Source organism: Papilio machaon, chromosome 2 (assembly GCF_912999745.1).
Source record: "Papilio machaon chromosome 2, ilPapMach1.1, whole genome shotgun sequence".
Classification (NCBI taxonomy): Eukaryota; Metazoa; Arthropoda; class Insecta; order Lepidoptera; family Papilionidae; genus Papilio; species Papilio machaon.
In genome coordinates this window covers 8,863,428-8,883,749 of record NC_059987.1, presented here as the reverse complement: position 1 = coordinate 8,883,749, position 20,322 = coordinate 8,863,428, and the positions used below count along the sequence as shown (strand labels likewise).

General features: G+C 32.1%; 3 protein-coding genes across 4 annotated transcripts in view; all 3 read right to left on the bottom strand.

The window, feature by feature from the left end:
* Nucleotides 1–12,313, bottom strand: part of LOC106716939 (syndecan) — a 189,391-nt gene extending 177,078 nt beyond the window's left edge. For both annotated transcript variants that reach the window (XM_014510619.2, XM_014510620.2), the window contains exon 1: nucleotides 12,103–12,313. In XM_014510619.2, coding sequence (XP_014366105.1) covers nucleotides 12,103–12,168 — 66 coding nt within the window. In that variant the 5' untranslated portion in view covers nucleotides 12,169–12,313. The remainder of the gene's footprint in view (nucleotides 1–12,102) is intronic.
* A 1,883-nt stretch (nucleotides 12,314–14,196) lies between these two features.
* On the bottom strand, nucleotides 14,197–16,714 carry LOC106716898 (ATPase inhibitor mai-2, mitochondrial-like). Its single transcript, XM_014510547.2, has 3 exons — nucleotides 16,559–16,714; nucleotides 15,327–15,453; nucleotides 14,197–14,482 (listed from the first exon to the last, which is right to left on the bottom strand). Exons 1-3 carry the CDS (start codon nucleotides 16,612–16,614, stop codon nucleotides 14,351–14,353), a joined length of 315 nt encoding a protein of 104 aa, XP_014366033.1. The 5' UTR covers nucleotides 16,615–16,714; the 3' UTR covers nucleotides 14,197–14,350.
* Nucleotides 16,715–17,342: 628 nt separating this feature from the next.
* On the bottom strand, nucleotides 17,343–19,081 carry LOC106716853 (putative uncharacterized protein DDB_G0267716). Its single transcript, XM_045681519.1, has 4 exons — nucleotides 18,654–19,081; nucleotides 18,187–18,453; nucleotides 17,530–17,679; nucleotides 17,343–17,364 (listed from the first exon to the last, which is right to left on the bottom strand). Exons 1-4 carry the CDS (start codon nucleotides 19,079–19,081, stop codon nucleotides 17,343–17,345), a joined length of 867 nt encoding a protein of 288 aa, XP_045537475.1.
* Between the last annotated feature and the right edge of the window lie 1,241 nt (nucleotides 19,082–20,322).

The window sequence follows — 20,322 nt, the reverse complement described above, 5'->3', positions numbered from 1 at the left end:
TTACTTATAACTGCTTAACTACAAAGACAATTAGTGTAACGATCCGTAAAATCTTAAATGATGGAAATGGACGCTCATCGTAGGATTTACTGTTTAAAAAAAAGCGAATATCGGCTTCTTAAATACTACTAACGCTCGTAATTCAGAAGGGTAGGCAGACATTACACTTCACTCGTTATTTCCATCATACATCAACGCATGTTGTTTTGGGTGCTCAGGAAATAAATAAAATAACTATAAATAAAAAAGCACAATAATTTATAGCGCGCGTGCCCATTGTGATTAATTACTTAATGTATTGCCACAGATAATATATTAAAAGCGATAGTATCGCCAGCAAATATCACTGTTGAAGGCGATATCAATGTTTGCCAACGCATTATGAATATTAATTACCAAATTTCCATATATTTGCTTTGACTAAGAATTATACACACATTTTTATTATATATATTATATATTTGTGCAGTTACGTACCGTATACAATTTTTCTACCTTTTATAAACAATAAGTAAAAATTTTAAAGCATTTAGGTAACAAATTTAGAAACTTTATTTAGCTTCATTTAACACGAAACCTTTGGAAAGAAGTAAAGAGATGTCGCAACGAGGAACATCTGCGCACAAAACATGCATTCACAGCTAACCTGCTAACAACTAAGCCGCCATAAAGTTTGAATCTTGTAATACTATAGTAATATACAATGCGTATGATAAAACAAGGCAACGTAAGTCATTAACATGAACCGACTCATGCATAATTAATAATTGCAAATAAAATCGTCATTAAATCGTTTCGATGGAAGTTCACATCGCATGTTTCGCTTTAAAAATACAATTCGTATTAAGGAAACGATTTATTTCCTTTATTACATCGTTAGTGAAAAAGTCCAGTCGAATTCTAACGTCGAAATTAAAGTATTTTCTTATACGATCGATAATCTATAAAATGTCACAAAGAATTCGTAAGTGTTCCTTAAATGATGATCTGTTTCATAGTTATAAGTCAGAGAGAATTTTATAGACCGTGATTATGTAGTGCGTGTTTTTAGGTGCGTGTTAAACATTTGCCAATTCTCTGTGGCATTTTTCCATATACTGTAAAAGTTGCTAACTAACACACAATTTCTATTTAAATAGTTTTAAATACACATAAAATATTAACGTTTTAATATAATGATCCATTATCTTTGGTCATATAGTGTTAAAATCTTCTTCAAAACACTTGATAATTACGAAATTTCGAAAAAAAATGGCGTCTGCTTCATATTTTACTCAAAATTATTTTCATTTTTGTTTTAATTGTAAATAATTTAAATATTCAACAAAAAACTTTAATAAAATTAAAACATCTTATTTTGTAAAATTAATTTTAAAAATGTAATAGAAATTTTGACAAATCTTTAATTAATAATATTACTTATTTCGCTGTCTAAAATTTCACCCGAGTGACCGGGCATTATCCGGACAACTTAAAAAGGACTTCAATTCCATTAGCATTATATTCGGCAGCCTTTCAATTTTATTATATGGATTAAGTAAATTTTATGAAGGTCATGAAAAGGGCATTACCAAGGATGGAAATTTAATTTCAACGATAGTACAGTAGTAAAATGAATTAATTTAAATATTTCGTATAGCATAATAAATATTAATATGGGATCACGCTTTGTTTAAAGTTAATATTTTTATAAAGGTTGTTACTCTGGATTGGCAAAGTTTAAGCACTTGTATAAAATGTATTACCATCCCTCTAACTTTCTATGAACAAAACAGAGAAAACAGGATTTTTTAATACGAGTCTTTTGACAGTGAATTACGTATAATATTAAACTACATTAAAAACTATAATTATTGACATATAGTAATGTGTTATTTTCAATCGTATAAATCTGAACTAAAAATAAATTCGAAATATATAAAACCAGTAATCCTAGAACTCATTAAAGGAAATAAGGCTTAATCATTAATGTACATTTTAAAAATTCATTTCACTCCATCAAGTCGTGGTGTCAAAGCGTTTCGAGGGCATTAAGTTGAGGTAACCATTGATCTGAATTAACCAAGTCTACAACCTGCGTCTAAGAAGTTTGGTTAATACTGAAACTAATCGGAATTATAGTTAATGAAGCAAAGAATATCACGATGTATAAATTAATTAACCAACGTTTGTGAGAGAGTGAAATGACAACTGCCAACGAAAAATAAATCTCAATTAAATTTTTGTTAAATGTATGTATATCTGAGAACCTTTTCCTACGACAGGCTATGAGTTGACTCGGCAATATTATCAATATTTACATATTTGCTCTTCGTAATCATTTACGTCATATTTCTTTGATTGATTCACAATGTTTGCTTGATTTGTTGAAACCCATTGTTCAGGGTCGTATGAATAATAAAATGTTTACATTAATTACATCAACATAAACTTATAGGTGACCAATCATCACGCGTGCTTTTCACAAACCACGATACAAATATACACAAAGATCATTAATAAAACAAACATCACTGAACTCAAGTTCAGTCAAAACAGGTCAGATCCTTCAAATGTCAATAATCTTAGAGTCAAGAGGAAGATAAACTCTTGAACGGCAGCCATATCCTGATAAATTAGACTTATTGATCATATCAACTTCTTACTCGAAGTCTCAGCACCGATCGTTTTAATAGTAATAATCAATTACGAACTTGACTTATTTTTGGTCGAAGATAACTTAATTCTTAGTATCACACATTATACGATGTTTGTTCCCATCAATTGTCCGTTCTCTAATAGGTTTGGACATAAAAGTCCTTGCAAATAAAACGCATGTCGACGCCGCGACGCCGCAAGACGGATGCGTCTAGTTAAGAGAACGGGGGCCCGCAGCTGTGGTTCATTTATTAAAACTAAATAATGTTCTAGATACCTTAACACAACAACAAAACAACTCAAGCCTGTAATCCAGTGGGGTAGGCAGAGATCTCATACCCCCATTCGGTGTGGCCGAATGAACCTCGGCAATCTACTTTTCGCATTTCGGTAGACGACGTTTTCCTTCACCGTACGAACGTCGTATAAATGTATATATGTAAATCGAAAATCGAAAAACACAATGGTATATGACGGGAGTCGAACCCAGGACCTGCAGATTGCAAGTCAAGTGCTTAACCCCTGAGTTCAAAAGGTCAAAAGCTTAATAAGATATAGATTTTGCAATTGCTTCCACACTCAGGGTTGTTAAATGGGAGTCCGTCAGTATTCTTACGATTGCGGCAGTTAAAGCTCTCATTTACTAAAGAAACATTCGGAACTTAACATTCGAATTTATAATATTACTAAGATTACAATTCTAAATGTAATTCATAATCTGACCTAAATGGTTCTTGCATGCTTCGTAAACAAACCTAAGACACAAGAATTGATTAAAATTGATTATTCCAAAGTGAAACAGCTGTGCATTCCTACACTATAGAAACCAAAACCAGTAGGTGCGCGGTACGCATAAATGGATTGAAACAATTTGCATTGACACAACAATTGGACAGGCTAGTATCTATGTATGCAATGCAGTTGACTGTCCACAGTATATCCTTTGTATGACTCGTGTATACATGATATCCTTTATAAGGATCTAACTAATGTAGAACATATTTACAATTCAACATAGTTAGTCATTTAGGTCTGTAGTTGAATGAGCGGAAAATAATGATGCTGCGTTCATACGCATTAATTCTAAAAGTCACGACAAATTAGGAAAAATAATAAAAAAAATAGCAATATTACAACGTATATTCTCACTACTTGTAGAGAGAACATCTTGAAATTCAAGGAATTACTTGTCAATAATTTCAAATAAATGAAATAAAACAACAAAAAACTAGCTTGTGTGTATAAGTTTATGACAGTTAACCATTTTTATTACTAATCATACTAGCTTTTACCCGCGACTCCGTCCGCGCGGAATAAAAAAAAAATAGAAAACGGGGTAAAAAATATCCTATGTCCTATTCCTGGTTCTAAGCTACCTGCACACCAATTTTCAGTCAAATCGATTCAGCCGTTCTTGAGTTATAAATGGTGTAACTAACACAACTTTCTTTTATATATATAGATTTTTAATGAAGAAATTTACATGGATAAAGTGGAAACAGTAATTTAAGGAATAAAACACCTTTTGCAGTACGTTCAAAATTATTACTCTATTTAAATCCGACGGCGATATCAAATATCAGTAACGGCTTCTTACAAAGGTAAATAAGATATCGTGTATGCAATTTAAACGAATGATGACACCTGGAGGTTCTAATGCAGTTCTGTATGAGTCATATACCTCATACCATAAGTTGCATGTCGCATTGAAATGGCGGTATTTCCATTACACAACACTATTTCTAGCCATTAGCGTCTTACCGTTTGTTTCTAAGACCAAAATATCTGTATAAAATAAAATATTTTAAACGGAGATTTTGGTCTCGAAAACCCACGGTTAATGTCCTTAAAAGAAACAAAAGAACTACGCCGAGATTTCATATTGCTCTTTTGCAGCCAGTATTTTTTTTTTCAGCAAAAAGTTACATTAGCAGTTATTCTTTATTCGTAGATTAAAAATAAACGATGTTTCCCGTTTATTATAAAGTAATAGCGTTGTAAAAAATTATTGCAGTTATTACGTGAGCTTTTAATACTGACCTAATTCGAGACGATAGTAAACTTCATAATCGCGGCAATTTTAAATTGTTGTAATAAATATTAGCCTAGTTTTATGATGTATTATTTATTACTTTATACCTGCATAAAATTTCATTTTTTACTATGGTATAATTACACCATGAAGTCACTTTAACTACCCTAGAAGTTATTTGCTTACTTAAAGAGAATCTACACCTTTATGCAATAAATATCATGTTTCATAGACGTAAACATTTTATTCTTTCTGCTTAAATCTACAGCTCTATGTAAAAAATCCGTTACTAAAAAATAATAAAACGATGTATTTTAAATACGAAATACAACGTGGGTAGCTAAGAACTATAGGAACTTGTTTGATCGTTTTATTGTATAAGGCCCGTTGCACAGATGTTTCGAAACAGCCGCGAAACTCTCAGCAAACTGAATGGATTGTCTGTCCTCGCCCTACCAGCTGTAAAGCAGATGTCATTCGGTCCATTTTATTATGATTTATTGTTAACACCAAGTCCTTTTTAATTCTCGCTCAGTTCGGAGAAAAATTTCCTTTTGTCTACCCCATTCATTGTGTTATTTGGAATTGTAAATTTTATTAAAATTAGTTGCCATAAAGCAACCTTGAATATAACCTTATTGTCTGAACTTTTCATTACTTTTACATATATGAAATATTAGTAATATTACTTTATTCTTTGAAACGAGACGGAGAATTTCGATACAAATTCTGCTTTGAAAATGTTGTCATGTAAATATTACACAAATTTCTTGTTAATACCATAGTCTTTTATGTATAAATCCGATCGTCTTATCCCAAGTCGAACATATAGTTCATATTCGTGCTAAAAGATAGAAAAATTATAATTTATAACATAACGTAAATGTAGATTTCTTTTAAAGAAGCATACACCGCTTCATTTATAAGATAAAATTAATTTTCGATTGCTGATTTTTTTATACTCATAAACAACTTCTTATCGAATCGTTTTAAACATTAGCTTATAAATAGTGCTCATTTTAATGCACACGATAAAGCTCAAATGTTAGGATGACCCGAAGCCAAGAGTTTTAATTAAACAATATCGCATCTACCCAATGGACCGAAATTGGTAATCGATTAAATTAAATTATTGCCATTCGATTTCATTAATTAAATCGTGTGCCAATCGGATAGCAAACATTATGTCTGCAGTATCAATAGAGACCTTCGAAACATTTGTTATATTTTAACTGTCATTAAAAACTAACATCCTGTATAACTTTATTTCATTGCAGAAATTAATCGACTAAAATAACATCGACGTAGATGGCCGTATGGGTATCGCAAAAAAAACCTTCTTTCATTCATAAAACATTTATCTTCCACATCTTTGAAAACGGTTCAGCAGTTTAATCTACAAGGGCAAATGACCTAAAAGCATATCACATCATTACTAATATTATAACAAAATTATAACAATATTTTATGATAAAGCAAATTACACAAATGATCAATACACCATATTACAATAACACCCTTTATTGAACATATTTTATTGGTATTAGTAAACCAATGGTTTTATGCATTTCAGAATTCTGACAGCGCCTGATTAAAATTTGCAATTAGCAAACGCAATGCCCAGTATTTATTACAATACTGAAATATTCGTCATCGAAATTAATTTGCACCTGTCATGTGTATGTTTTGTGGCTTCTAATTAACATATTTAACAACAGTATAAATATCATCTAATGTTAATTAATAAACAATTACGGACGTAGAATAATTATGAGTATATGTTTAATTAAAACAGGCTTCATTTTGATTGAATGAAAAACATTACAAAATTATAACTTTAAACACAATTAACATTTAATGGGTTAACTCTATTTTCCTCCACAACTACCACAAGTATACAACTCACTCTCTCTCTGTCTTTCTCTGAGCATCGTTTCCGCATTCCTGATGATTACCTCTCTTTACTATATATTGCTCTACAAAAAAAAAAAGATTTATCCTTACCTTATTCTTAATGAAAACTGTTTCATAATAATTTTAATATAAAAAAAAACATTTTGTAAAATGTAACCCGTTACGAATAAACATCCTGGGGATAATAAAAAAAAAAAAATACTATTTCAAAAAGTCCTGCGAGGCAAAAACTTTAACCCGTCCTCTATTTCTTGTCCTCACATATTATTATAAAAGTTTTAACGTATACGTCAAGTAACTTAGCTCATAAAATGAACCTTTACTATGTCATATTTCTGAATACTAAGTCCCTTACAAATTTAAATCATAGTAATATAAATGCGAAAGTTTGGATGAATGGAATAAGTGTTTTTTAGTTTTAATGATTTTTTTTTCCTTTATTGTGACATGAGTCTTGCTTTGAATTTTGACATTATTTTTACTTTTCACCTTGGCACTGAATCACTTGCCGCATATAGCTGTACAAAAGTATACTTGTTTAATTTTTAATACAAATTTGTAAGTCAATTGATGCGTGTGCGCAGCCGTGAGTAAAGGCATGTTTACATGCGATCGTGTTCATTGTTTTCATTTTCCTACACCCGGATATTGCATGAATGATTTAAATGCGGGAGGAAGTGTCGCCTTTTACTTTTATTGTTACTACTATTGCTGTGACACTTGTACTGTTATCCCTTTAATCCCTTTTAAAAAAACAGAGATGAAAAATTGTACCAATAAACTCATAGCACTGGGTTCTCGTGGTTGTAATACTTATTTAATGGGTATTTCAGTTAGGTTTTCTGTCACTGCGGATTATCAACACAAGAGGGTAACAAGTTTAATTCTTTATTTAAATAAAAAAAACAATTTCAATAACTTAGTAATACCTATGAAGATGTCAGAATGTATGTTTCATAAAAATGACTCGGTGACTAGGATATTAACGAGTAAAAAAACAAAAAATGGCAATAGAAAGGATTTGTACATTTTAAATTCAAAAGTTTTAGATCAAAATATACCGGAAAAATACATCTATTCAAGCTGTATATAAAAAATGTCATCATTAATACGTGGCATGTATACCATTTTATTCAGTACTATACAAATAATTTTTTACATGTTTCATGTTCATTAATATAAATGGAAAATGTGTTCTTGTTTTTGGGAAAAATGTACGTTTCCACCATCGAAAGACGTAAAAAAACATTTCATCCCTCACATTCTCATTGAAAATAGACATAACAATATAGATGTAGAACACTAGTTGTTGTATCTCTCCAGTGGTAACTCTTGGATACCTAGGTTAATACATTGTGTAAATAATACGTGCACATTGTATATACAGTATTAATTAATCCGTACAGACTATTACCTAAGCCAATATTAAATACAAATTGAGATCATTTACACTTTGCCTTATAAGAGATACTAGTTGTCGCCCGCGACTCCGTCCGCCCAGAATTAAAAAAAAACTTAATAAGTAGCCTTCCAGACTATGTTCTACATCTGTGCCAAATTTCATCAAGATCTATTGGCCGTTCCGGAGGTACCTTCAAACAAACATCATCTATCCATCCATCTAAACTTTCACATTTAATATACTTATATTAGTAAGAAGTAAGATGACCTGTTTACCGCGTTCCTATCTGTCGAACAAAACCTAAGAATAACCTCAAAACTTGTTTTGTTGTGTGTTTGTTTTTCGAAAGTGTGTAATTTTTTTATACGAATGGCAGAATTTATTTAATAACGTCAGCTCTTTCCTAATCCGTTTCTTTACAGTCAAAATTGTTACAGTACGTAGATCAATAATCTCGAGATGGTACCAAGCTTCGTCTGCGTAACGCGTCTCGGTCAGAGATCCCATTGATGCAATTTATACATCGCCAAACGGAAGCCGAGCATTGCATGCAGACAGAATTACAAACCTAATTAGTCTATAAATAATACCAATTCATTTACTATTTTTTACTGACTCATCTTTATTTAAGAGTAATATTACTTTTTGTCTTTATGTCCTTGCCATCTATCTATGAAGTCAAATTAAAAAAGGTGAACAATTTTATTTTACTTCTCTTGCCTGACATTACACAATCGGAACTAGAGTTGTTTAATCCAATTTGTCAAAATAAAAAGAGGGAACAATATTATTACTACAAACATCCACTACCTATAAAGTCCATTAAAATTACTTAATTTAATCAACCAAATTTTATGAGATAAAAATAAACATGGCTGAGCATTCATAAAAGTTCTAAATTAATCACACGGCGACGTTTATTTTTAAAGCTGCTATAAGAACTAATTTCCTCCAGATGTGAACTCCGACATCGTCTTCCTTGATTAAAAAATAAACTAAATACTTATTTAGGAGTATAATATTTTCCTGCGAAAGCGTATAGATATTTCTTTTGAATGCGCCAGACTAAGTGTTTATTTTCCATTAGTAGTCTTAAATATTTGCTGAGGCCCCTTTTTACCGCTTCTTCGTTCTATTCGCGGTAAGAATTGCGAATCGTTATTTAATTAAAGTGTCATTTAATGTTCTACTACTAAAGGTACAAATAGTCTAGGACAGAAATTTCGGGATAAATGGGATAAATAATCAAGAGACTCGTCGACACTTGCAGAGACACTTCGATGTATATACAATGAGTGTATCGTGTCTTAGTGTCTAAGTATCTTAGTGCTACCATAACGTTGTTTAATGGTCACTAATGGCGATTTGGTATGAGCAACAGAAATAGTCATTATAGTATGTAGTTACACTATTTGTCCGCATATCTATGCCTTTCATATTGGTCTAATTATGAAAAAGTATGTAATTTTTCTTACGGCAATAAAAACTGTGTGAAATTTTGCATCAAATAACAAAATTATTATTATTATTCAATTTCGTCGGTTGATAAGTTTAAGACTTAATAGTAGCTTACGAAGTGTAGTCTTGCTTCCCAGAATTTTGAACCCCATCAAGAAATATATTTTGTTAAAACACTCAAAGTCGTTGAAGTTATCAAAAACAAAAGACTATAATAAGACTTATAAATGATTAACGAAAAAATTATTAATCGTCCTAAAAAGTGTCACAGATTAAAAAGTTCATCGTAAAAAAAAACTTTAATATGTACATTTACTGATACCTACATTTACGTGGTTTGGTCGCTTTCAAAGTCAAGTGTCAACGAAAATAGCGGGAATAGACGACGATTTTCGGCTGCTTTTTGTCGAGAGTAATGTTTAATTCACTGAAACCTTCCTCAAACGGCTTTCGACGCCGCTGTGAAAAAATACCGAACTCACCAAAGCAATATCTTTTTACCGAAAGGTGTTAATAAAACAATTCCTACCAGAAACCTAATAGTTACAGTATAAATAATAAAGATTTTAATCCTACAACAAGGAAGTAGTTTTCTCTTTTTGGTACGTATGAAATAGCTAGTAAAGCAGATGTTTATTCATTCTTTGGTATTCATTTGTTAATCGTTGTACAAAAATGACGATTATTACTATAATTTATAAAGGTGTGGTACCTTCAAGGTGACAAAAATATTCTAAAGCTTGAAGTCAAATAAAAAATAAACATATAGTTATATAAAATTTTATTGTACTCCGTACATACATCACATTATTGCATCCTGTATGGAGTGTAAACAAAAAGCCGACCGACAATAGGCTAGGTCGCCAGCCTACTTCACACGTCGCGTGGTTCTACATCCTGGCTGCGGCATAGTAAGTAGCTGTCAACTAGACTTAGATTAATGAAAAGCATTAACTTTATAATTAACCCTCCCTATATCGGATTACACGATAATGTTGTTAATAAGTTTATTTACCACGAAACCTTATAACTGGCCGATATACAAAACAGCTAAGTCATTAGACCTAGCCCTGTCCCAGTTCATATCGACAATTTAAAAGCCATAACATATATTTACTCTACATTATCCTCCCTTTACAACAGTGTACCAGTAATTTCTGGTCTTGGTACTTAAATAATTAAAAAAAATATTAAAATCAATACAGATTCATACCCTAGCGCGTCTTTATCACCGGATCTCAGCTCTAAGCTGAACTCTATTCCTATTCACGTCATTCCTTTATAATATCTCGGACAAATTGAATTTCAGGTTAAAAACAAATTGAAGAGAATTCAACCACAATTTTCACAATACAAAGTTTATGACAATGCGTTGTGCGAATGTTCAACTTGCTCAGAAAGAGTGATCTAAATTTTATACAACTTTATTTACGCAACAATTGTCTATACATTCTTTTAATCTTAAATTTTATATGTTAACGGGACTGACCCAAAACTATTGTCAATTTTATTACGACGTGCTTAATAAATAACTTGACGATTTCGAGATTTGAGATGTTTTATGAACAGTATTATTTTTTAGAGTGTCTTTCAATTCTCAAATCTGAAATTTATTTAAATAATTATTAACCAATAATAAAATATTTCTACTTGGTCAGTTCTTTAAACTGTCATATTTATGTATCTACTTACTAAAAGTGAAAAAAAAAATTTTTTTCTTTATCTATTACTATATAAGCTTTTATTACAAACTAGCTTTTGCCTGCGACATCACATGGGATTCAACAAATATTTCTAGTAATAAATATAGCCTATGTAAGGTGCTCAGTGATAATGTAGCTTTCAAATGCCAAAATAATTTTATAAATTGGTCCATTGGTTTATTTGTTTCATACAATAATACAAATCTTGTTTTTTTATTTTAGTATAGGCAAAGAATGTTTAGACTTGGCTAATAAATTACTCACGTACCTACATATATTTCACAGCTTCATATGCTAATGTTGTATTTCAATTTTATTAAGTGCTCGACTACTTAGAACTAAGGGGCAAGTAATTCGGAAGGAAACAAATTACGATTTACGGACATGACCTATGAATAATAGGACAAATTCATTTATCGTAACACTATTTGGAGTGTTACCGTTAGAAACACGATATATATAACCCACGCTATTATAAGTTGTATTTTATTACTTAGATAAGTACCAATCTTACGCTTTCTCCCAAACGTGGGCGATACGCCGAATGACCGACACTGAGTTTCCATTCATGGCACAGTCGTATTTACCTACGACTCGACAACGTGCGATAATAACAAAAAAAAGCGACCCCAATCGACGGAGGAATCTTGATAAACATTGTTTACTTGCAGATTACAACGCGCTAGGCGACGGTAAATATTGAAATGTCGGATCCAATTCCTCGGACGTGTGCGTACAGAATTGACAATTATTCAGTTCGTCGTTCGTGCAATACAACATCGTACAGATCGGATACAAGTTTACGCCGTGTTGACATTGAAAGTTACGCAAGCCAAACTCAAGTGCAGTCGGTGGGTTTTCGAGACTGCATACATAGTGATGACAATATGAGTCTACATTTCGTCTGACGACCAACAAAAAGCCGGAATGCCGCGTTTAAAGACGGCCCCTCTTACCTCTGTCGCTCGTACGTATCCTGCGAGGGCTAAACATGACAGCCATAGGTATATCCGAAAATGCATCACAGCAATGTTATCCGGCTCCGCCGCTCCGGTGGTTGCACAACACTAATATCACACCACAAAACAATTTGCTGTTATGTTATTACACTTGCACTTTACACACGGTCACAACAACGCGAGAAGCGACATGTAGCCTCTAGACAGGTTTGTAGTAAACTGAACGGCGCTTGGCGCTCTCTTCACTGCGTTGAAACCGCGCGCCCCTGCAAATGAATATCGGATAACTTCGTTAGTGTGAGTTTTCGTTTTCGTTTGCATTTGTTTTTTTTTCTTATTCTGAATTACATACTTATTAAAGGTACCACAATTATGTTATATTTTTAAAACTAGTTTAATAACGTTTATTACATTGATTTCTTAACAAACACAATGCGCAATGCAAGCCACAAAGCAGTTCTAATTTTACACATTACGGGACAGAAATATTTTGTTAAGGAGCGCGTTGACGGTCGGCCGCTTGTGGTACACCTTTAAAGTAGTAAAGTAGAGACAATAGACTCTTACTATTGAAATATGTAGGTACTTACAAAATTCATGCTGCAATATTTCGTTTCGTGCATAAGAATTCTAAATTCCAAAGGTAAGTAGTAGGTACCTTATCTTTTTGTTATCTTGGAAAATTATAGCAATTTATGAAATTCATCGATTTTCAAAGGAATAGGCAGGCATTCCGCCATTGAAAACATACTCGCAACACTATTGTTAAAAAAAGAATTAATTTTGATGGGATTTTTTTTTGCACTTTACTTTCGCTGGAGTAATGCAGAAAATAGATACTTATGCTATACATTTCTTTTAATTAAAATACGAAAATTTTCAGGGGGAACAAGGAAATTAAATATAAGAAAAATTTTCTTTAATACAAAGAAAATTTGTACTATTCACTCACGAGTATCCTCTGAAATAAACGCCATCTATGTGTTTATATAAATATCGCCACAAAAGCCTACTGACTATGTTGCCTATAACCTTTCCTAGATGTAGCTTTCATATACTACGCTTGTCACATAAAATAACAATGTAAGTATATTGCTCACGAATTATGCGTAAACTAATTTGCATAATGTAGGGTAGACCTTTGAGATAGATGAGTTAGTTCATCATCTACCTTTACCAAGTAGTTTTTCCGTTAGAGGAATCAATTAAGAAGTAGGAAGATACCTAATTATATTATAAGGTGGCAAACGAGAGTACGGCCAACTGAATTCACCGAAATAGCGAAGCAACCGTTACTCATGGACATCTGCAATTGCAGATGTATTGCCTTATGGTGCTCCCACATTGCCGTTAGAAAATGTTTGTAAACATTTTCTAACATAAAAACATTTACTCACAAATGTCGTCAATTGTTACATTTTGTTAGGAACTGTTACATGTTATAAGTGCTCCTACACTAATAGAAAATGTTTACTAACATTTTATAACATTTAAAATCTGGTATTGGCTCGCAGTTTGTTTGCGTTCTGAGAGCGTCTACACGAAAATGGAAGATGATTTGCTCATTGGAATGGCTTAAAGTTTTTGTTTAAAAAAGAATAAAAGGCGCCCTTATTCGATGCGCGAAACGCTAAAAGCTAGAGGAAAATATAGTGCCACAGACTATCTCAAGGATTCGAGCATTGATGGTTGCTTAAAAGATTAGTTGAAAAGAAAGTAACACATGTTTTATTTTATTATAATTTGTTAACTTAATGGTGCTCCCACATTGCCGTTAGAAAATATTTATAAACATTGTTGTAAACATTTTCTAACATGAGAACATTTTTAACATTTGTGATTAAATGTTTGCCAAAAAATGTTTACTAACGTTAGTAAACATTTTCTAACGGCAATGTGGGAGCACCATTACTTTAATCAACTGTAATACCTGATGGTACACGCAAGTCATGCACATACTAGCAATTAATAAATGGCAGAAGAAACTATGAATTGTTTGGTTTGAATCAATGTGATATAGAATGTTGTACTATAATTCCATAACGCATATTGATTAGGGTTAAAAACTATTATAAAATAAAACAACCATTCAGAAATATATTTCTTGCTCAAAGCTCAACATAAACTAAAGTAAATAAAAGCAAACATTTTTCACATTAAAACCTTACTCTTTTAACTACACTGTAAAATAATAAATGATCTTTCAAAGCGATATTGATGTTAACCCTTTAGCAGCTGATTGTGTTTACTTCTCGTCCATCTTTGCCATCTGCTCCTTGTGACGTCGGATAGCATCTTCATGGCGCTTGATCTGGTCTTGATGGAAGGCAATCTCTTGACTGAACACCTGCTTCATATTTGACAACTGCTCCTTTTGCTGCAAATCATTAAAATATGTTTTTCATTTTTTTAGTAACAACTTTATTTAACCTATTCAATGCCACTTTGATTTTAAGCCGACTTCAAAAAGAAGGAGGTTATCAATTTAACTGTATTTTTTTTTTGTATGTGTTACCGCGAATCGCTGCCCCTGGTGCTCCGATTTTGATAAATTATTTTGTGCTTGCTTGCAGATAGGTACCATTTTTTTTTTTATTTTTTTTAAATAACTAGAAGACTAGTAGATTTTTATGTACTAAAGTTATAGTTTTTATTAACTTTACTTATATCAATCTTATCATTATCTGGTACTGCTATTTCTACATATTGATGGCTCCTTTGTTTAAGAGCCAAAGTAACAATTACATTATTTTTCTTTTTTTTGTGTTTAAAGCTACATTAGTTTAGTTAACAACATGCAAACAAAACACACATTTACAGGTGTAAATATTATTTTTTGCTGAAGTAATAGCCTATGCGGCCTATTTTTCTATATGGTTCAAACTTTAAGAGTCTCTCCTGAAAAGTTATCAATTTGCATATTGGCCTTTATTTGTAGAATCCAACAATATTTAAGGCATTAATTAATGTTCTCTTATTAGTATTGTAACTGCTATTCCATTTCACGATTTTTTACCATGTTACCATAACTTGATAATGGCTGAAGATGGTAGGTACTTCAGTGATAGATAGAACATAGATTGTTCATGATTTTAATCAATCTCTTTTCTACTCAATATTCCTTTTAGTTCCATGCACATAATGTTGCAGGAGCCAGTATCTAAGGTAATAGGGATGTTCCATTGAAAATGTACACTTTACTAAATATCTCAAAAACTAACCTTTTTGTAAAAATACTCTTCCTCTCTAGCAGCCTGCATTTTGCCGAAGGAGCCACCGGCATCGCGAATGGAGCCTCCAGTGCCGCCACCCTTGCCAGCTCCAGAACCAGGCTCACCCGAATACATCCTGCAATGTTTGACAGTCTTTGTTCAAGTAAACCATAACATTATACAGATCTAGTAGTATTGTTGTAGTGTAAATAAGCATAACTGTTTTGATTAGCCTTACTTCTTTTTGGGCACCTCAACATTTGATTGGAATGGTTCCAAAGGCACCCAAAAAGACAAGCTTGCGAAGCATTCATCTAACCTTTATTGGATTTAGGCATATTAGTCAAAAGATCACCCCATTTCTGGTTATTGAAGCTACTTGACAATATGTATAATGAAAACAAAATTGTGAGCTTTAATGGGGAGTAAAACTGAAAGCTCAAGTAGGTAGTCCAGCAGCAGCCACCTTCCGTATTTGACATACTTCGTATAGTTGTATCACAATATTTATAAAAACCTACTTAGGCACAGAAAATGCCATAAAAGAAAAAAAAGATTGCTGCACTTTTGACAGGCTTTGAGATTTAGTAATTTGCATCTATTTGATTCTCACCGTTTTGGCAAAAGCCAGTTTTCTCCTCATTGAAATAAGTCCCATATTGTTCATAACAATTTAACTTTGTTAACATTTAACTTATTTATTTTATTTTAACATTTTAACTCATTTATTCCTTAAAGTTTTTTTACTTATAAAATGTAAGACTCACACTAACAACAGAATTTGAGTCTAAGCATCACATTTTGATAATACGACGATGATTATCCTCGTCATTTAGGCTGTTATAAATATTATAACAAAGTATAAACAATTGACAGTGACAATATGATTTATAGAATCCTTTTGTTTTTAAATGTTCTATCAAAGACAAAATGTACCAGGAAGACCTGGTATTTTTAACTTAGAATGTTTAATCCATGGTAAATGAGGAATTGTTGTATGTAAGAAATAGATATTTTTATAGTTAATATAAAATTGACGGGATTGATTGTTTTCAAATGATTTTGTAGGTTATCACAAAAAATTTGCTTTGACCAAGTCCAGAATAAACTAATAAGTATTACTAGATTAAAATTATGTAATAACTTAGGTTAATGGACATTAGCCCATATGTACATCAAAAATATGTAATAAATTTTAGATAAGGTTGCGTAATCTTTAAGCCGGCAGAAATTAATAATACCTTAAACTTGCAATTGCGGGCCTCAATGATGTTCTTGTTTTCGAAATGAAACTCATGACTTTTGTATCAATTAGAACTTTAAATGTAAAAAGTGGATATTTTCCAATATTGCTAAAAAAGTATTAAATGACATAAAGCCATATAGAAATTTCGTGAAAATTTAATTGTCTATGGATTTATTATAGAGTTGACACCAAGGCTTTTAGCCAAGAGTAATATTACTGAAACAAACCATAGTAATCAGTTATTGCAATATTCCGAGTTAGTCCATCTGTAGTGGTGCCTGGATAAGCGAGAGTCAAGGTACCGTGATATTTTTCTCGCTTACAGAGGTATCTTTCTAACTTCAGTTTTTCGGTTGAAGAGGTATCTCACTTATCCAGGTTCTACTGTATTACCCAAGATCTATTAGCCTCTGGGATAACAATACAAAACAAAGTTAATTTCTACTTAAACAACAAAACAAAAATATCTCTATGTCGCAGGCGAACTGTATGAATCCAAATGTAAGTGATCGATACATATACATAAAATTTCATGGTATTACTATTACAGTAATAAAAGAACGTTACATTTTTCGTTATATATTTATCAGTATGAGTGTGTGTTAATCTCCTTACTAAAATTTGTTGTTGGCGCGATTGTACAAAACCAGAAAGAATGTTCAGGGGAATACTTGGATATCTATTACCCCCTTGAGGTTATATTTCAGGAGGAATAGATGGACTCATCCGAGATTTATAATTTTATAAAAAACAAAGACAAAATATAATGTGGTAAAGGCCTATCTTGTTTCAATAGAACGCCTAAATATTGTATACAGAGGGAACTTCTAATTTCACACATGGAGGCCATTATGCTATTTTATTATTACAGTTATTTTGTAAAAAAAATTGTTGAAAGAGATAGTGTCCCGATTACCTACAATGTAGATTATGCAAAATAATAAATTATATACGATTTAAACTTACCCCATTTCTATGTTTTTCATCCACAAAACATGCTTAAGTTTTTGTTCTGCGATGATTTTATTCAGCTCCGCAGCTTCTCTCATTGCTCTTGCTACCTGTCTTTCTTCTTTTAGGGTCTCAAGTTTTAATTGCTTTTCTGCCGCGGAATAACTACAAGTATTTTTTACAAAGATATAAAAAAATTGTATACAATTCAAGACTCTTGGCCTGACATTGAACTTTCTATTGCACTTGTTATAAAAGATGCAGCAAGCGGACTGCCTACTGTTACTTAACCGTTACCTATAGGCTAATGAGTTGCCACGTATACGCAACTTCTCCTTTGCTTATTCAAAATAGTTCATATCTTTAATAAACAGAGTAGAAGACAGAATAAAAGACTGTACACCTATTCTTTATCTTTCTATCTTTTTAAGAAGAGTAATAAGACAAGGTTTGCTCTACGGCACCCTTCGTGGAATCAATAGAATGCTTGTCATTTCTCCTCGCCTTATTCATCAGACGCTTTCTATTTAACGGTCACTTGAATTTGGCATAGGTATGGTTGACGCGGGCAATGTCACTTCTAAATATACAATAAGATCCATATACACGTGAAAGCGAATAAAACATGTTATAAATCACTGTGACTGCTCCGTTCATATCGATGCAACTTACTTGAAAAAATCTCGAAATTCTGCGTGAAATGGATTAATGTTTAGTCCAGGCTTAAGGGACATATCGGTCATTGCGCAAACATTTTTCATCGTATTATTATTGTCGTTTTCTTCGGTCTGTTCATTATTTTCTTGCTCTGACATTTGTTCTGGTTGTTCTGGATAAGAAGATTCCGATGAGTCAAACGTAATATTATTCGTAGTATTTTCTTGATTAGGAACGTATTCCATACTATTATCTTCAACGTTACAGGACTGGATCATATCTCTGTAATTAATAACCTTATGTTTTATATTATGATCTTAATATTGTGAAAGTATGTAAGAAAATGTCATTACCCTTTCTTGTCAAATACAAATGTCAGTGGTCTATAATTGTTATTAGAAATTGACTTTAGATAATTTTAATGTTACAGTAACATTTAAAACTAAAGTCATTTAATTTTAAATGATTCAATTTACACTTACTCATCTACACTTTCAGCCTTAACCTCTATATTCGCACTGAGCGTAGTTTCATGAACACTTTCATCGTCTCTTTTTATGGAGTCGTCTTTCATAAACTCTAGAATGCTACACACTTCTTGAGATTGTCGCGTACACTTTTGTACATCAGATCCACTTTGAGATATTTCTTCACGTGCTATTCGTTTCATATTTTGCCACTGAGTTTTAACTTTTTTGATTGAACTTTCTGAAAACTTGCTACCAAATTTAGTAGCTAACTCGCTCAATATTTCGTTCCAGGCCGCGTCTTTTTCTTCAGATTGGTTAGGGCCATTATTAGGTTTAGTAACGATTACCTCTTTACGTTCCTTAATTAACTCTAGAAGGTATTGTTTTTCCTCGAGCGACCAATTGGGTGTTCGCGACCGACGACTAGTAATTTTTCTCATTTTCACCGGCACAACAGGGGGTATGTGATTAATCTTTTGCAACGATTTGTTGCAAACGATGCACTCGACGTCCAAAATTATTGGTTTCCACATTTAAAAACAATTGAAGGGCGAAAAACGAGCGAAAATATTTGACTTGACAAGCCGGCGCTAACTGCGTGTATGATTTTTAAAAACTATATGCAACATATGAAGTTTTCATTAAAATTTATTTTTCGATGCACTTCATAATATTGAAATTAGGTATTTTCAATGAGGCCACGGAATATCAAGGTAACTATTTAATTAACTATCGTGTTTTAGCCATTAATATTTTATAATTCGTAATAAAATAGGTTTAATTATCTGAAACGTCATGGTTTAGTAATAATAAGAACTTTTTGCTTTTATTAAAACAATATTAACCGTGATCTTTATATCCCAATTTATTATTAGAACAATTATACTATGTCCAATGTCTTAATTACTTTTTAAATAAGATATGTTTAGGATGAAGAGGTACCCTGCAACATACTTTTATATTATGTATACAGAACAATACTTTTATATTTTCCTTCAGGGTGAAATTAGTTCGCACATTACTTTGCACCACCTATCCGTAAAATCTAGTTTCTAAACGTGACAAAGTTAAATCATTGAAGGTAATGAGATAAATAAAAACGTGACCCAATAAAAGAAAATACGAAAGCTAATTAGCACAAAGCAGTAGAATAGGATTTGTGTATTGAACTTTTAACCTGTTTCTAAGTAAAATTTTCATAAGCCAATAAAGTTATTTAACTATTTTCTAAGTTACGTACATTTAAATCTGAATTATTGTAAAAATCATTAGCTGTTTTTGCCATTAAAAATCAAATAGTATATGGGATTAAAGAATGTTCATAATAGCAACACTGTGATCACGCCCCTCCTTTAGATTCGTGCCTTATGAATCTATTCGTGTGGCCTTGAAGGCAGCATCCGTAGCTATAAATGCACAAAGTGGTATGACACCGGTTCAAATGTAGCTCATCACACTCACTCATGCAAACTCAACGTTTGTTGTTTATGTAAGATGTTGTAAGAAGATGAATTGAGTCAATCGTGGACATCAATATATATAGGTATATATATATATAAATTACTTAAAACTACCGGTCTCCGTTGAACTTCGATTAACACTACAAAGTAATAAACATCGCGACATACAAATTTCAATAGTTATCTTATTGCAATCGCTTGCAAGCGGCAGCCCATGATCA

Coding starts and splice junctions, on each gene's coding strand:
- LOC106716853 (XM_045681519.1), bottom strand. CDS start 19,081: ATGAGAAAAATTACTAGTCGTCGGTCGCGAACACCCAATTGGTCGCTC. Junction 17,680..18,186: donor GAATTTCGAGATTTTTTCAA/GTAAGTTGCATC, acceptor AAATACTTGTAG/TTATTCCGCGGCAGAAAAGC. Junction 17,365..17,529: donor ATGAAAAACATAGAAATGGG/GTAAGTTTAAAT, acceptor TACAATATTTAG/GCGTTCTATTGAAACAAGAT.
- LOC106716898 (XM_014510547.2), bottom strand. CDS start 16,614: ATGAGTTTCATTTCGAAAACAAGAACATCATTGAGGCCCGCAATTGCA. Junction 15,454..16,558: donor CCCGCAATTGCAAGTTTAAG/GTATTATTAATT, acceptor CAAACATTGCAG/GATGTATTCGGGTGAGCCTG. Junction 14,483..15,326: donor AAGAGTATTTTTACAAAAAG/GTTAGTTTTTGA, acceptor AATGATTTGCAG/CAAAAGGAGCAGTTGTCAAA.